The sequence below is a fragment of the Cinclus cinclus genome, chromosome Z (assembly GCF_963662255.1).
Source record: "Cinclus cinclus chromosome Z, bCinCin1.1, whole genome shotgun sequence".
Taxonomy (NCBI): Eukaryota; Metazoa; Chordata; class Aves; order Passeriformes; family Cinclidae; genus Cinclus; species Cinclus cinclus.
The window spans coordinates 45,743,443-45,760,402 of NC_085084.1; the positions used below are offsets into that span (position 1 = coordinate 45,743,443).

Here is a 16,960-nt window from a genome sequence, read left to right on the forward strand (position 1 = left end):
TTAACTTCATTTGCATCTCTAGTTTTTTGTAGGAACAACTCCATTCTGTAAACACAGCCTTTGTGATTTCCGTTCTTATAATTTTCATTGGATCATATTTGACTATGGCAGAATTCTAGAAATAGAATTTCAAGCAATATCAGAACAGATGCCATACAGAAGTTTATTACATCAATTTCAATACTTAATCAAGTAAATTTATCATTTCAATAAAAAGAAGTTTGGTAGGATAATTTAGCCTAATAGCCTAATTTCTCTAAACCCACTTTGACACTATTTCTTCCTATTTCAATTTCTTCATAGTAATAAAAAAAGGGTCTTCTACTGTTCTGCTTCAGAAAAATGTCAATTTTTCTTATTTTTTTAAACTTCCCCTTAGCTCAGAACCTCCTTAAAATCTGCATTAACAGCTAGAGACGAATTTGAGTGAGTTTCACTTCAATAGTAATATAACTGCAGAAGACTGTAAGTGGAATAAATAACCCACTTAATATTTAATTCTTTTTATTTTAAAAGACTGAATGCTAGAATGTTGAAAAGAAAAGGAAACAACTAAAGTTATTTTTCTATACAGAAGCCTGAGGAACATATCCGTCATTGCTTTCTTTTTAAATATGGCTACTTAAGTGAAATTGTACTGCACAAAACTGAAAATAGCTCATCCATAACAAAGAACAAAGATGTAAATATTGTCTCGCCTAACTGCACTCAAAAGTTTAGGACCGTTTAAATTTTATAGTTTGATTCTAACTTGAGTTTCAATTTTCAAAGTCTCAAGTCATTTTAAATTAAAAAGATTGCTTTATTAAACAAAGAGTACATGTAAAACTCGTTTTCTGAAACTCTACTCTGTATACACTTAAATAATTGTATATAAACAGATTATTAAATAACAAGCAAAATGTTTTACCAGTAAACTCATTCTTACACAACTTGGAAAATTCCAACAAATGTCCACAATATCCTGTGATCTAAAACCATTAATATAAGACCTGTGTCATAATTTTGCTGATAGTATTAGCTGACATCACTTAGTGCCTTAAAATCTTACTTAGCATGCTATAATACTATAAGACTGCTTAGCACAGAAATTTCAATCACATTGGTACTTGAACTTGCAAACACATAAAAGCTTCAAATATGCTTAAAAAAAAAAAACAACTGCTACTGTTTCTATATGTAAAGTTGTTGAAACTTAACCTAAAATGAAAATTCCAAAGAAATTTTCTTGCAGAGCAGAATGTAAATGCAAACTATGAATGTCTTCTCATTTGAATATTGTAAATACCTAAACGTGTGTTTGGTCTTAAGAAAACAACAAATCACATTCATTTTCTAAATCAGTCGATCCCCTTTTGTAAAATCAAATCTTTATCAAATCTTTTCCTAAGAGCACATTCTGTGTTCCACTGTTTCAACTACAACGTGCAACGTCTTAATTCTCCAGCTATGCCTGTATATCCTTAATTACAGTGAATATTTACTTTCAGCAAGTCTGCATGCAAATTAGTGGTTGTTTTGTGAACTTGGAAATAAACATATCAACTAAAAATGTGAAACAGCATCTTATGAAGGTTCTACTGCTCCTTGTTTTATGTGTAGCTACTTGAAAAGACTACAGAAACAAATAATTCAATATGATTTTCATGCCATTATGGCCATCTGTATTTTCATGTGTTTACTATTCAGGTGGATAAAAAGAGAGTTATTCAGATGTTCAGTAGAGATACAGAGATTTTTAATCTTCAGAGCTGGAGACTGAGCATTACTTTTGTAGTGTAGGAAGGAGTAGACTCTGTAAAAAGAGAAAAAATAAATAAATCTCAGACTTTAGCTATGTAATCCAGCACAACTAAATTGAGCCCTTAGCTAGAAACAGCTTGGTTTGGTTTTGTTTCAAAGGTAGTCTACAAATGATCTCTGTGATATCTTCCAGAAATTCTTCTGGTTCATATCTTACAGAAGATACTACTTCTACACTCTCTTTTTCGAAAGCAGGTATTGGCATTACCTATAGCACAAAAGTTCAGAAGCAGGAAATACAAAAGTGATTAATGATCCAAACTCTTAATAAAAAGCAGGGAGGTAAGTTCTGCCTAGGAAGGAAGAAAACTGTGTATCTGAGCTGCTTTGCCCCAGAAGACCATAAAGCTGGCCTATTGTCAGTAGGGCCAAATGCAGGTTCCAGGCAGCCTGATAGACTTCCAGTTTTCCTGAGACTGTAGATACAATTCCATCACTACATATTTTATGGCTGTCTCTAAAGCCAAGTTATAACCTTAGTTTTTCCTCCATTGCTTTCTTCTCTCCATTTTAACCACTGTTGTTACCATTACCAGAATTCAGCAGTTTTATAGCAGACCTTAATTTAGAAATAGACAGAATGAATAATCATGCACAGTTTATATGTGTTAATGAACAGAAGTCCCTCATGAGAACATGAAAAGTATCATGAAGCCACACCCTGTGGCCTTTATGTATATTTAACAGGTTTTGTAGGACCACTGTATAAACCACTTAAAATCAAAGCAAGGAGTGAATAATCTGTAAGATTCATTCCACAATAACCATCTACACACAAACTACTAAAGGAGTTAAAATGAGCCTATGGGATATTTTGTCTCACAGGAAGCTTTCCCCTTTATCCTAAAAAATCTTATTAAAGCACACTCAAGAGAGCGAGGATTTCTCAATGATGGTAAATATAAAACAGAATAGCAAAATGAAGCAAAATGTAAAATTTCAGGGGCTATGTTATAAAGATAAAAGCAAGTATTTGCTATAATTGTGCAGTGGTTAAATAGTACCTTGAAGCAGATAATATTGTCAAAGAATATTCTACATTCTACATTCTAATACAGTGAGGCTTTCATATATAGACTGCTTCTTTTTGAGAAGAAGCTCTTCTTCAGGAATTCTAAATCACTAATACTAACCCCAAGAGAATTAAGTAAATCTAGAAAATTAGAATATTCTTTGTGTACACTGTCAATCAGTTAAGGTTTGGGCACATACAAACACAATTAATTTTGTATACATTTGTTCAATTCCAAGGGTCTTAATTAAGGTCCAAACTTTCAACAAAGTAGATTTGGCATTTCACTGTTAGTCTTACTTAATACCATGAAAGACAACTAGAGTTTAAGGGTATGTTGCCTGTCTTCTTAAAAATGAATGTTCTCAATGTGTATCTTCATTTATATCCAAGATAGCAGGGAGTTCACTGCACATTTACACATACCCCTTTCCCTTAGGTCTTCAATGTATGCTTTCATAAACTCTTTCTCAACTTGCTCACGTTCACGTTCATTTTCTATAATTTCTTCAGTGTCTTCACATACAATTGTTTCAACAGGACTGTCTTTAAGACTTATAAATCTAGAGAGAGATAAACACACAAATATATGTACATGCACCTGAATGTCACTGGCCATCAGGAATGGCATTTTAGAAATTGCTACCAGAGCCAGAATCAGAAATGTGAAGGACATCAGCTCAATTCTACATTATGGCATAGTTAGGATACATCTACTATTAGAAATACAGATTTCAAATGGAACTTTCTGTATAATCCACTTTCCATATAAAAATGATCAGGTTTATATTTTTTTCTATCTACCTACATAAATCTTTCTTTGCAATAACGGGTGTAGTTCTTTATTATGGAACTTCTGACCAACTACACTGTAATTTCCCCATTTGTTAAAGAGCAATATGAAATCCATCCTAACAATATTGCCTAGCAATCTGGAATTCTGCCAGAATCATTAAGCTGACAATATATGCCTCAATTTTTTTGTTATTACATTACTTGTCTTCTACAAAATACGACAGGGCATTACTTACTTTGGAATTGCAAATTTATAAAGTGATACTTCACAGGTGAAAAACCAGGTGGTTGCATAAACATTTTATATAATATGCATAAATAAGTGTATAGCATTCTGAAAATCTGATTTTCACTCCAACAAGGGAAAAAAAAAATTGTTACTTTCAGAAGAACAAATGTTCCAACAAATCATATGGCTTTCTAAAAATCTGATGAATTGCTGTGAGTTTGTGATCAGCTAACTTGTTTGGCCCAGGTGCCCACCCAGCACTTCTTTCTGCCTCTCTCTGCAACTAGACAAGGGAGAAATGCAGATGAAAAAAATAGTAGATAAGCTTAATGAGAAAAGTAAAACCAATGCATAGAAGAAAAGCAAACCAAAGCAAAAAAATTGCTCTCTACATCTTAACAGGTAATGTCCAGCCACTTCCTGGGAAGCAGAGACTCAGTATACGTAATGGGATTCTTCAGAAGGCAAAAATTTCAATAACACATGATCTACCACCCATCTCCTTTGTTTTAGCTTTATATGTGAGTGTGACACTGTATGGTGTGAAATGTCCCTTTAGACAGTTGGGGTCCACTGTTACGGCTGTGTTCCCTCCCAGCCTCTGGCTCACCCTCAGCCTACAGTGCTTCTTTAGGGAGGGTTGGAGAGACAGCCTTGGTGCTGTGCCACCACTGTTGAGCAATTGCTAAATGTGTTATCAACACCATTCTAGCTACCAATATAAGGAATAGCTCTAAGAGAGGAAAAGTAATTCCATCCACACCTAACTCCACTCTGAGCCAGACCCAGTATAGAGTCTGAAATCATTCATAATCAAAAACATGAACATTGCCTGCAGAGATGCAGTATCTCTGTAATTGCAGACTAAAAGGCCTTTTAGTCTTATCCTGCATGCAGAAGTAAGGTGGTATTTCACAGCAAAGAACTACTAAATGCGTGTGACCTTACTTAACATTTTACTAGCCATGTCTCCCTCTTTCAGCAAGATGCTTTTGTCAGCACTGAGATTATCAGCAGTTCGCTTCCAGGCTATTCGTCCCACTCTGAAGCACGGTTCTGCAACTCCAGAGTTGGAGTTACTGTGACTCAGTCTGCTCAGAAATAGCAGTTTAGACATAGAGATGCACAATGTGGGTAGCTGGTAATGGTGAAAATCATTATTAAAATCGTGAAACTGCAGATCCTCTGTAATCTCCAATCCTTTTATTGCCTCCCTTACCTGTCTGATATAAATTGAGTCAGAATATGTAGGAACTGATGCTGGTGAAAGCATTTCTCCTGGGTGTATCTTACCTTAAGAATATTTTGCTTCCTCTCTCACTTTTACTTACTTTAAACCAGTGGTTGACTCACAGATGGCTGTGGGTATCTCAACCAGGTCATCACCACTGACAACTAGCAAACTGAGCTTTGGCATATTGACAAGAGCTCGAGGAAGATAAGTTAGCTTGTTTTTCTGTAGGAGAAGTGTCTGCAGTTCATCTAACCTGTAAAGATGTCAAAGATAGAGATGATGCAAAATATTTATTTCAAACAAACATCTATCCAAGATGGTTATACTGACTTAATCTTGTGTATAATAGGAACAATTGCATGGAACATCTTTGTCTTCTTAAAAAGTCAGTCAAACCCTACTTCCACAAAATTTCATCAACTTTAATGGAAATATCCATTGCTATTTCAGCATTATAGTACTAATAGTATACCTCTGACAAGTAATCATAATCACACTCAAGATAAAAGGTTACAAAATTTACTGTGCTTTCATAACAGAAAATGTTGACAGAACATGATATAAAGCCTCACCATGTGCATCCTGCAACTAATGTAAAATAGAGGCCACCAGCTCACACCTTTGCCCACATGCTGGTTTCTAGGAATTAGGTTTGTCTGTGATAGGCAGTACATCTCTATCTATTGTTTTTCACTAGTAATTAATACTGTGGGGAGCAAGAGAAAGACCAGCTCCTCGTCAAAAGGTTCTTGCAAGTTGTCCCAGTGAAATCAATTTAATGACAGTGTTTTGTGAAGGAACTTCTTTTTCCCCGGCTTTTCCTAATGCAATAGAAATTTGTGGCTTTGCCTTTATTCCTTGTATTAGGTAGAAGACAAAAGCATAGCAAATTGATGAAACAGATTTGTCTTATTTGACTGGAAGGGTCCATTCCTAAAACACTCTTGGCAGGCTATGCTAATCAGGCCCATGTGGTTTGCTTGAATTCAGGTAAAAATAGTAAGTAAGGCTCCAGTTTACTATCAACTCATCTTTATTAAGCACAGACTATGTAATGGTGTTACAGACAACATTAATTCACTGAGGTTCCTTGCCACCACAGGCATTGAAATAATGAGTCTGAATGAGAGTATAAGTTTACTGATGCAGTGATATTGTCACATTTTTTAGTCCTCCATATGCACATGAGCCCAAAGTGAAACAGAAAACCTTATTTTTTGGAGTCTGATTATGATACTGTAGCATCAAATCTGGCAACTCAGTACAAAATGGAGATTAAATGTAAAAAGGGAATAATTTGATGATAAAGGAATATAGGTTACAGGTAAAAACGTTCTTTAAGTTAAGATGGTATCCTTCCGTAAAAGAATACCTTCTTAGAAACTTTCTGAAGTTAGTTAAATCTCTGGTCAGATCCCCAGAAAAAATGGCAAGTTTATGTTGCTTGTTGTGAATTACTAAAACAAGTTAAGACCAATGCTGCTGTCAGAATAATCTGTGATTATACGATGTCCCAGAAAAGTCCTTTTGCCCAGGAAAAAAAGCCTTGCAAAAATTAGGAGTGAATGAGTTTTCTGTGAGGTTTCTTCTCCCTCAGAGGTTTCTGTTCCCAGATAAATAAATAATCCTGAATATTTTTAAAATAAAATTTTGTTAATATGTTAGGGATTTTTCACTGAAGGCTGGGTAAAGTTTTGTAAACCAAGTCACTGCAGCACTCTACAGTGAATAGATAAGCTGAGGGATAAGAAAAGTGCTTTCTCAGGGTAGCAAGTCCCATTAAAAGGATCAGCATGATTTTTTAAAAAACTAGTTCAAAGTGGTTATTTAAACTGCGAAAGTGAGTGTATGTGCGCATACCCACATTTACTTCAGAGTAGAAAGGGAAAATTTTCAATGGGGTTTTTGAGTCTTATCAATATTTTTCTTCTTTATTAACAAAGTTTTTCACTCTCTTTGAGTAACTTAAGTATGCTTTAGTTTACCTTTTCCTCCTCCCGTCCACCCTCCAGAGAGTTAATGCTTCCAATTCCATATGGTGGGTCCCCTTTGCTGGAACTGGGGCAGAGTTTATCTGGTGTACTTCCCAAAAAAATATGTCTAAATATATTGATAAATTATTATGAAAGCAGCAGAAAATATATGCTAACTGACTGCCATCAATGAGCTAGTAAAATTAGTTCTCAGACCCAGCCTACCAATACTAACAGAAATATTTGCAAAATTCGCAAAAATAACTTACACGTTTCCAAATATGACTCTCCATCATCAGTATCCCTTGGAAGCTTGTTACTTTCTAAATTCATTTAAGAGTTCCTATGCCTGTCATTGAATTAAAACACAAACTACCTGTCTATGTCTTCTGGGAGATCTTTCAGGCTGTTGCTGCTAATATCCAACCACTGCAAATTAGACATCCGGAGTACACAAATTGGAATAGAATGGAACTTGTTTGCTGACACATCCATAAATGTGAGTCGCTTCAGGTTGCTTAGCTAGAAAGAAGTGGTGCTTTATTTTAGTTACTTTTTGCAAATGCAAGAAGACATGTCATTCATCAACCATTTTTATTCCTCTAAAAGCACTTAGAAAGATAAGAATTCATTATTTTTATGCTCAACCATTTTGCCAGCATTGTCTTTTAGTCATCATTTTATAAAAAAAGTAATTCAGGAATATCTACTTCCCAAATTGTTCATCACCTTTCTAACAGCATCAGGGGGTTGAATGAAATTTTTATTCTTTAAAATCCTACAGGTTTAGATGACAAGTTTGGAATCAGAAAATTAATTGATTCTGAGGTAGCAAAAGATTATTTTTATAACTAATAGATGCCAGGTTACCATTCTCCAAATCAAGAGATTTGATAAACCCTATCAAAATTACAAAGATTCTCTTCATTATAACTCTACTGTGCACTGAGAGTGTAATACTAGCACACGATAAGAATATGAAACTATCAATTTAAACCAACAGATCATTTGGTCCAGTATTTTTCAAAGATCTTTAAAAACACATCTTCCATACTGCAAAGTAAATCTATAACGAAGTACACTTGATATTTTTATTGGTATAATTTTCAAAGGAATTCTATTTTTAAGTAATGCTACAGTACAAATGTAAAACATACCTGTTAAAGAAAATAAGGTATTGAATACAGCTCTCTGTGTAGTGAATCAATTATGCATTTTACCAGTGTTCATACAACCATGCAGCTAGCTAAAGTGAATGTCAAAGGAGTATAAATGTTAACAAAAAAGTATTTAAGAATCAAAATTTTATTTCTGAGATTCTAATCATCAGTCATCATCACTACCAAGTTCTACAGATCATGACACAGAAGAAAAGTAACAAAAAATTCCCTTGGCCTGTGCCTGAAGGTACCTTAGAATATAGAAAAAAAACTCTTAACTAAACACATTTTCCACTTCCAAGGTGAGCAGAACACATGCAAAGGACAGAATATGACAAAATAAGAAAGTAATAAAATACATTCTGAATACTCGACAATTATTTTTTAATTATGAAGAATTAAGACCTGGAGTTTTTTTATGTTATCTATCCAAGCTCCTTTTTATTGCAATACTGCCAGACTTTCATCTTAATTTAACCCTTGCTATTTAAAATCCTCACATTCACAGCATGGTGGTGTGACAGAGCTGGTTTCTTTAGAGACTTTTTGATGCTGTTTTTTTGTGGGGCTTTTAGGTTTTTTATTTGTTTTTTTCTGTTTGCTCATTGGATATTTTTTTGGGTGGAATGTAGGTTTCTTATTTGGTTTAGGGTTTTCGGGGATTTATTTGCTTTCTGCTACTTTTTTTGTAGTTATTATTTCATAAGCATCAAAATCTCACATTGAGAAATATTTTTAGGGAGATTTACTGAAGCTATCGTATTACAAATTACTACACAATGAAGTTTATCTTTAAAAACATAATAGAGGTTCAGAGTTCCTGAAGTCAAAGTATAATTTCAAAACCTACCCCCACACTGTCTTAAAACAGTCCTGGTGAGTCATCACCATGAATATGTCCCACTACAGATTCAGAGCAGGCAAACACATTTTATTGCGACACTTTTTACTTTCCAACCATTTTGTCATTTTGGAGACTGAATAAAAGCAGTGAACATTCAGTCATATTCTGTACATTTTCCAGATAAATGTATACATTTTACTGTATATCTTTATTCCAGAAAAACAGAGAATCTCTTCAAACAACAAAAGCACATCTACTCTTCTAGATTGTGGCAACAAGACAGTATGGAAAATACTGGCACTATCTTTATACTGCAGTAACTTTGTGATTTCAAATTATCATCACAATTTCAAATCCCAAGCAAATATTTAAAGTTTCTCTAAATTCAGAATAATTTGATAAAACTGCTGATACATGTATTTCAACAAATTCTCCTCCCAAAAATTTTGCACTAATTGAAATTATATCCCACAGGCTTAAATGCCACCCAAAATATTCTCAAACCATCCCCAAAGAAAAGATCTGACCTCTAAATACAGAATAGCAGATATATGTTAAAATATACTTTCTTTACTGTTCACTCAAGTTCGTAAACACTTTTATTATACATACAGTCACCTGTCACACTGAAACAACTAGGTAACACTAAGATTAGATGGTAAATTTATATTTATTCAACTAGTCTTCTAGTCTTCCCAGATCGTGCTTTATTGAATTAAATATTACATGCAATCTAATATAGCAGTATTAGCTTTTTAAGAAATATAGCTGTTTCTTCCATTTTTCAAATAGTATGGTGTATAGATTGGTTTGATACTTTAATACTTGGTTAGATTAAAATAAACATTTTCAGGAGTTTGTCTTCCCATAAAAATGTGCAAACAAAACATAAGTCTATCTACTCTATCAATACAAATTTTGGTTCAGCATGCCATAGAACATTTGGAGCCATGGTCATATTGCATATGCTGGAAGCCCTCAGTATGTGTACTTTTAGGGTAATACTTAACAAAGCTGTCCATTTTCTAGAATAAGTTGAAACCTAATGGAGTTTTTAATCTAATATCTTTATGATATGTTGCCAAAAAATGACTGTGATAGATGATGCATTAGAAATTATGGCAGCTGTGTATTATATTTTCTAAAGAAAACACTCTATATTTTATTTCTTCTTAATGGACAGATGAATTTTTGCGCCTTTCACATTTCATTTTCAAACAAGCATGGCTCCCATATAATTTTTAAGTTATCATTCATTTTTGCTTGATGTTGATTTTTACTATTTTTCTTTATGACATAACTTTGAATCAATCACTATATGGGCTTTATGCAAGTTCCATTTAAAAAATAGCTGTATTTAATGGTCTAGCTACCTGGACAGACTTATTGTGGTACTTATGTTTAATAATTCTTGTCATTTTTCTCTGACAAACTGCACCATTTAACTTATCTTCATAATTTTGTTCATAGAAGTAATTCAGATAACATTGCAGAGGCCCACTGCTTTTTTTCTCTCTGTCAGTTAAACCTTCAGTTGAAATAAAAGCACAACATGTCTTGGACTGAACTACTGTTCTATTAATGAGTGTGATTTTATTTTCCTTCTGCTTTTTTGCTGTGAAAGGGATTTGGTCATAAGGTTGCATGCCTATTTACCATTAATTGCCTATTGCTTAGCATCAACACGTTTAAAGGTGTAACTTTGTGTTAAAATACCATATTATTCAGTGAAATGTAAATAAAAGAAACTAAAACCTATCAAAGTCAGTACATGATAAGACATGCAAAGGATTAACCTAGGAATGTCTATCTATGCATTAGAAATGCACTTTTGCCCAGAAATTTCAGAAATTAAGTCAGAGAAAACTTGTACCACTTCAGTAGTATGGACTATCACATATACTGTTTTCCACAGATTGACGGTCATTATTAACCTGCTGAACAGTAGGATATATATGAAAAAGAAACATCCTAGGAGCAAACTGTATAGTTCTCTGCTTGGATGTTATGACTTCAAACCAAGCGTCTGTCTTTTCTTTCATTGAGCTGTAAGTGTAACCTCTTCTGTAATCACACTGACATTCATGGATAAGAACATAAATTACAAAAACTTAGGACAAGAATCTTTAGAGGCAGAAGATACATTTTATGAAGATACAGTTGTATATTTATAGCCCAGTTCACCATCAGACTACTGAATTGGACTCTCAGATTTGATAAGGCAAAGGCATTCAACGGTCAATCCAATTTCTCAGAAACAGAGAGCTAATTACTTGTGTTTTGTAATAAAACCCCATGACCCCCAAAATGCATGAAATCAAAGAGTACTTCATTTGGTTGTATCTTGTGCAATGCCTTAAATAGCACAGTTGTCTGTTTCAAATGCTGTTCAGTCCAGGGTTAAGGAGAAGAACTTTGCCATGAGATGAGAGATACAAGCATGTTATGGAGTGACAGGATGGCACTAACTCCAGTCCTGGTGGAGGTGAGATCTGGACAGTACATCCTCGACAATGTATCCAGAAAAAAATTCACACTGTGGTAAACTGCACAAAGAAGCCACTGCTCAGATGCTTATCACTAGTCAAACAAAGCTCACCCTAACCTATGGTATGGATAGCATCCACAATCACCCCTCTGAAAAGACCTCTATGGATACCTAGAATTTGGATAGGATATTAAGTCACCACATCAAGAGCTTAAGATAAGATAAAGGTGGTGCCATTGTCTGAGTGTTATCTCATGAGGGAGGTTAACAAAGCTTGGAGAGAAGAATCTATCACTGATAATGACCACAAAGAATGCAGAATTTATGGGTCTCAAGAAAAGCCAACTCTACAACTGTGCTGAAATCATCTCCATCTATGTAAAAGGTAATTCCTGCAGGGGAACATCACGAGCACCGACGTACTGCCTACCAACCCAAGAAACACATCAACTCAAAAGAAGAGAAAAACTAAGGATGTGGACTTAATATCATTAGAAGTGAGGTAATCACATGACCAATAGAATAACAGAACAGTGTAGCCAATGAACATTAATTCCTTTGTTTTGTAAAATGCATAAATAGTGAAGAATTTTGAATGACCTTAGGAATGCCACCACCAAGAAGCCCAGGGTGATTAAGGTTCAATGGGACGCTACTGGATTCACTTGTGGCAAATAGCTTCTATTTTATATCTCTCTCTCCCTTCTGCCTTTTCTATTTCTTCCTTTCTGCCTCACATTGATTGTTGAATAAAATCTGTGTTGTTGCCTTCAGCATATGGTGTTGTTTGCACCTTAATTAGAGCAGAAGCATTGCTCACTGATTGGACTGTGACATCTTGGTAAGCTATACCCAAGAAATGTAAGTGAAAGATAGCATTCAATGTGATGGTGTCATTCTGATTTTTCAATGCTAAACTCCTAAACCTTTGTAGAGTTAATCTACCCACAGACACCATAATCCTTATGCCAAACCATTTACTTAGAAGTTTAACATCGTCCTCTTTCACTGTGCATCATTTCATCATCCAAATAACTCAAGTTTAGTGTCTAATAGAGTAAATACAGCTATAATAATCTCAGCATTAGAAGTTCATGGAAAGGGATGTTGCTTATTATTAATGTAGGTTTTTTGTATACACAAATCTTTTTTTTTTACTCTACAAAAAAAGAAAAGAGGAAATCAGTTTTACTCAATATTCACAAAATATGCATGATATATGCAACACATGCAATGTTCACAAAAGTATCAGGTACTGATCATTCAAAGGTGATTGAAGAATCACATAGCTGTAAGGGCAGGACTGTTTGCATAATTTAAAATCCCTAAGAATGTGGATTGTGTTTTTAAGTCTAAGTATAGGAGTTGCTCCAAGCCAACAGAAGAGTCACATGTATGAAATAAGGTAATCAATTAATAATTTCCTGGGCTAAAGCAAAAACAAGTCTTCTGTCTCAAAAAATAAATTTATGTTGATTGCTTACATTAAATTTTCATAGCTTTGATGCTGCAGCTACACATAGTCTGCATATATTATTGAGCTTTGCCATCATTAACTTATCTCATACTCAGATTTCCAAAACTTGTAAATTAAGGGCATGCATTAGAAGGGAAAACTAGGCTCTACTAAAAGTCAGTTAAAGATTTTTCATCAACTTAAATAGGTCCAGTAGCTCACTTTGGGTGTGTACTCTTCATGTGTTTCAATTAACACCATTAGAAAAAGAAGAGCAATGTCAGTAGCATATAGACATTAACAGACCTATCCAGCATGTTTGGAGACAAAAGTGTCTTTGAACCTATCAAAAGACTCTTCAAAGATATATTCTGTTCCTTCACCAAGAGATTATCAATATTGCTTACTCTCACAACAGAATAGAGACAAAGCCAAAAACATTTTTTCATTTCTGCTTAAAAGTGCACAGCAACTGAAGAAATACTATTCAGATGGTGCCATCTTAATTATGATTTAAGCATGTACAATGATTCTGGTTTGCCATGACAACACAATGCACCCTGTGATGTTACCCTTATGGTTCAAAAAACTGAGTATGTTCATTTGGGCTCATTCTGAAGCCCAGAATAAATCATTGTTTTCCAAAATGGGGTGTGGGAAAAATATCCAAAAGATACAAAAATTTTATTATGTAGCAACTTAAAAAATATATTATAAACAAAGATGGCAGCTCAAATAAAGAATTACAATACATTGGCTATTTTGTTTTGCATTGATAAAATACTGACCATTCGCTTCAAAGGAAAAGATTATCAAGGATGTCTGAAGAGATAATATCATCAGAAGAGAAGAAACATAGATGGAAAATTATTAATTAGGAAAAATTAGTGAGAAAATCAAAGAAATAAAAGTAAGAATTGTTGCAATCACCACATTTTGGTGATTGATGATGAAATTATTTCTCCTGAGCTGGGTGAAATAATAGTTTAATAAAAATTAGTTTAGCTGGGTCTGGGAACAACAATTCACATTCTACACCAGTTCAAGCAGAGATAGCCTGATAAGTTTGGAAAAAAGACTTCCATGAAATGTCAGCCCAAAATCAGCCATGCGCACGATTCTTGCCATATGTGGTGCTGAGAACTCCAGCAGCTGAGTAATTGTCTACCAGCAGGAGAACCCTGCAACTTGGATGTGGATTTGTCTTTTCTTGAAGCAGGAGTTTCATGAAGAATATCCCCAGATTTCTCCATTGTGAAATTCACAATGGAGATAAAATTAGTTTGCACGCTGTGTCATATCAGGTCTGGAATTGGACCATATGTAGTCCAGCATATTGTTGTAAAATATCCATTATAAAAATTGTTTTTCTTTTAACTCCAGAGACTACACATGTATGACACTGATCATAGACAAACCTACAACTGAGGACACTATCAACAATTTAACACAACAAGTCACTGTTTTGCAAATTTTCTCTCCTTCCTGTTCATTCCTTTCTTACAGTGCTGCTAGACACACATGGGTTTTATATACTTTCTTTCAGGCAGTGACAAAGCTAACAGGAAAAGTTTTGTCTGTATTTCTTCCCAAAGGATTCTGTTCTCCATATTTTATAACAGTATTTCTAGGAATTTTTATGTCTTGCTTTGACACAAATAAACAAAAACAAATTGAAAATAAAAAACCGAAAATATTAGTAAAATAATCAGATATGCAAGAGGTCATTTGCTGACTTGGCCACAGCTAAAGAATGGCATATATGTTGTGCGTACAGTGATAGATACAGATATTTCACTATTTTCTAAGAACTTGGTGCAATTAAGAGCATGAGGCTGTGAATTTTTACAGTTCTTAGTGCTTCATTGCTATTTTGCACTACTCCATCCTGTCTGTGACCAAGTAACCTTAGGACATCCACTGTATTATGTGGGTCTTATTAGATGTCTGATAAATATAAAATGAACACTTATTCCTACATATACTTCAGTAAACTTGCCATGAAGCTGGACTTTCAAGATGCATTTTAGAGGTCGAATTTCTCTAATGTAAAATTTACAGAGATGGGACACAGTTTCTGGAGAGCAGCCATCTCATAATTCCACTCAGCCATGTAATATTTGGTAGGGATGATAACATAGCAAGCCTACAAATGTCATCTGATTTTTACAGGAGAGTCTGGAAATTATCTTTTCCTTCGATTTTTTTTCATTGGTTATTTGATTGGCTGATTTGTTTTTTTCCATTATACACTAATGAAGCATTTGCTGAAATGGTCATTTAAAAAAAAAAAAACAGAAAAAACAACCACCTGCCTGCACAGAATATATCTGGCCAGGTCTTCACTGTAGCCAAGAGACTCTTGTATATCTGGGAAGCTGCTAGGTCTAAATTGTATCAAGACCTCTTCCACTGGCAGAGTGGAAGAGTACTGGCAGAGTACCTCAGGAAGATATAGGCACAAACACAGTTGAAGGCTTATTCATAAGTTCCTTTGATTGCTAAATATTGTCTTGTGTCTCTTAAACAAGGAAAAAATGGCTAATGAAATCAGTCATCTGGCCTGTCCCAGCATAGCTGTTAAGAAGATAAATTGTGTAGAATCAGGTTTCATGGTACTGGAACAGTATAAGTTCAGATACATTTTACACTTTTATTTCTATGCCCTATATCAATATAAGTAGCTTATAAATAGATGTTTTACTACTCACTTCCCTTCAGATTGCATCCAAGCTACTTATCTTTGTTTAGCTACATATTGCTGCCAGAGGCATATATAGCCCCAGTAATTTTTTGATAACAAAACAAAAAACTTTGATGTATTTGTGTATATCATGTGCAATATCAGATATTTTCTGTGACCGTGACATTTTACAAATACCTATATAATGCTTTGAGCATTTAAAAACATGAATATAACTAAAGAAAGTGACTGCTGAGCAAATACATAGTAGTAGCATTTATTGTTAACAGCATGCATCTGAAGCTGTCAAGATTTTCACAACTGCAAGTAAAACCTAATACTGAGAAGTACAAGCTAGTGTAAGAACATTTCTTAAACTGACTGAAACCTGGGAAAAGATGCAAAAATGAAAAATGTAACTTCATGAAAGTCTTGTGCTCGCTATGCATTAGTGGTCAAAAAAGCAAATAAATAGTTGGATATACGTGTAATGTGATATACAGTAATTAATCCCAAATTACTTCCCACTAAGCAAAACAACACTACACACAAAACACCATAATTCCTAATTTTCCTCTAGGTAAATTATACCAGAGATGAACAATAGATAATAACAGAATGGAAATACTTTGTTATTTTCTTTTAATTTTTTTGTTTACTATACTTCTGAAAGACCTAGATAAAGATTAGAAAAAACTGTAAAGGTTAGAACAATTGAGTGAGAAATTCATAATTCATGGCATATTTCTCCATCACAGTGTTCCTCACAAGTGCAACATAACCAAAAAGCATTGCACTCTGGATAAAATGAAACGTCTACACAATTAGATTCTAGAATTTGCAATGACAATTTGTTTTTTAATAACTTTGCAGAATTCTGAGGAAACTGACATTTACACAAATAACAAAAACCTGTATTTCTGTGCCACAGTCCAAAGAAGCACAGTTCAATTTTTTTCAACCTCAGAATACAGCACAAACACCTCACCAGTGTTCTTGTAGAATAATACTGCTTATTGAGATTTCAAATGTCAAAACACCTAAAAGTTTAAATTTCTGTAAAGCAGATCGGCAATTTAGGGTTTATTACTGTACTGTTATCATCATTACCAGAGCACAAAAGAACTGCAAACAAATCTATGATGCAATCCTCTAAAAAACACATGGTAAGTGTTCTCTATTGTGTTGTTTCAATACCATTAATAGTCACTACAAGGAAATGGGACAAGGTGAACAGAAACACAGTGGCAGGAAGTCACTTACCAAGGTGAAAAAGTACAGCA

General features: G+C 34.2%; 1 protein-coding gene across 1 annotated transcript in view; it reads right to left on the minus strand.

The window, feature by feature from the left end:
* Positions 1-1,745: 1,745 nt before the first annotated feature.
* The window catches only part of LRRC2 (leucine rich repeat containing 2), a 62,226-nt gene continuing 47,011 nt past the window's right edge, over positions 1,746-16,960 (minus strand). Inside the window, exons 5-8 of the mRNA XM_062513642.1 lie at positions 7,423-7,568; positions 5,171-5,326; positions 3,242-3,378; positions 1,746-1,795 (exon numbers count right to left, since the gene is read on the minus strand). Coding sequence (XP_062369626.1) covers positions 1,746-1,795; positions 3,242-3,378; positions 5,171-5,326; positions 7,423-7,568 — 489 coding nt within the window. The remainder of the gene's footprint in view (positions 1,796-3,241; positions 3,379-5,170; positions 5,327-7,422; positions 7,569-16,960) is intronic.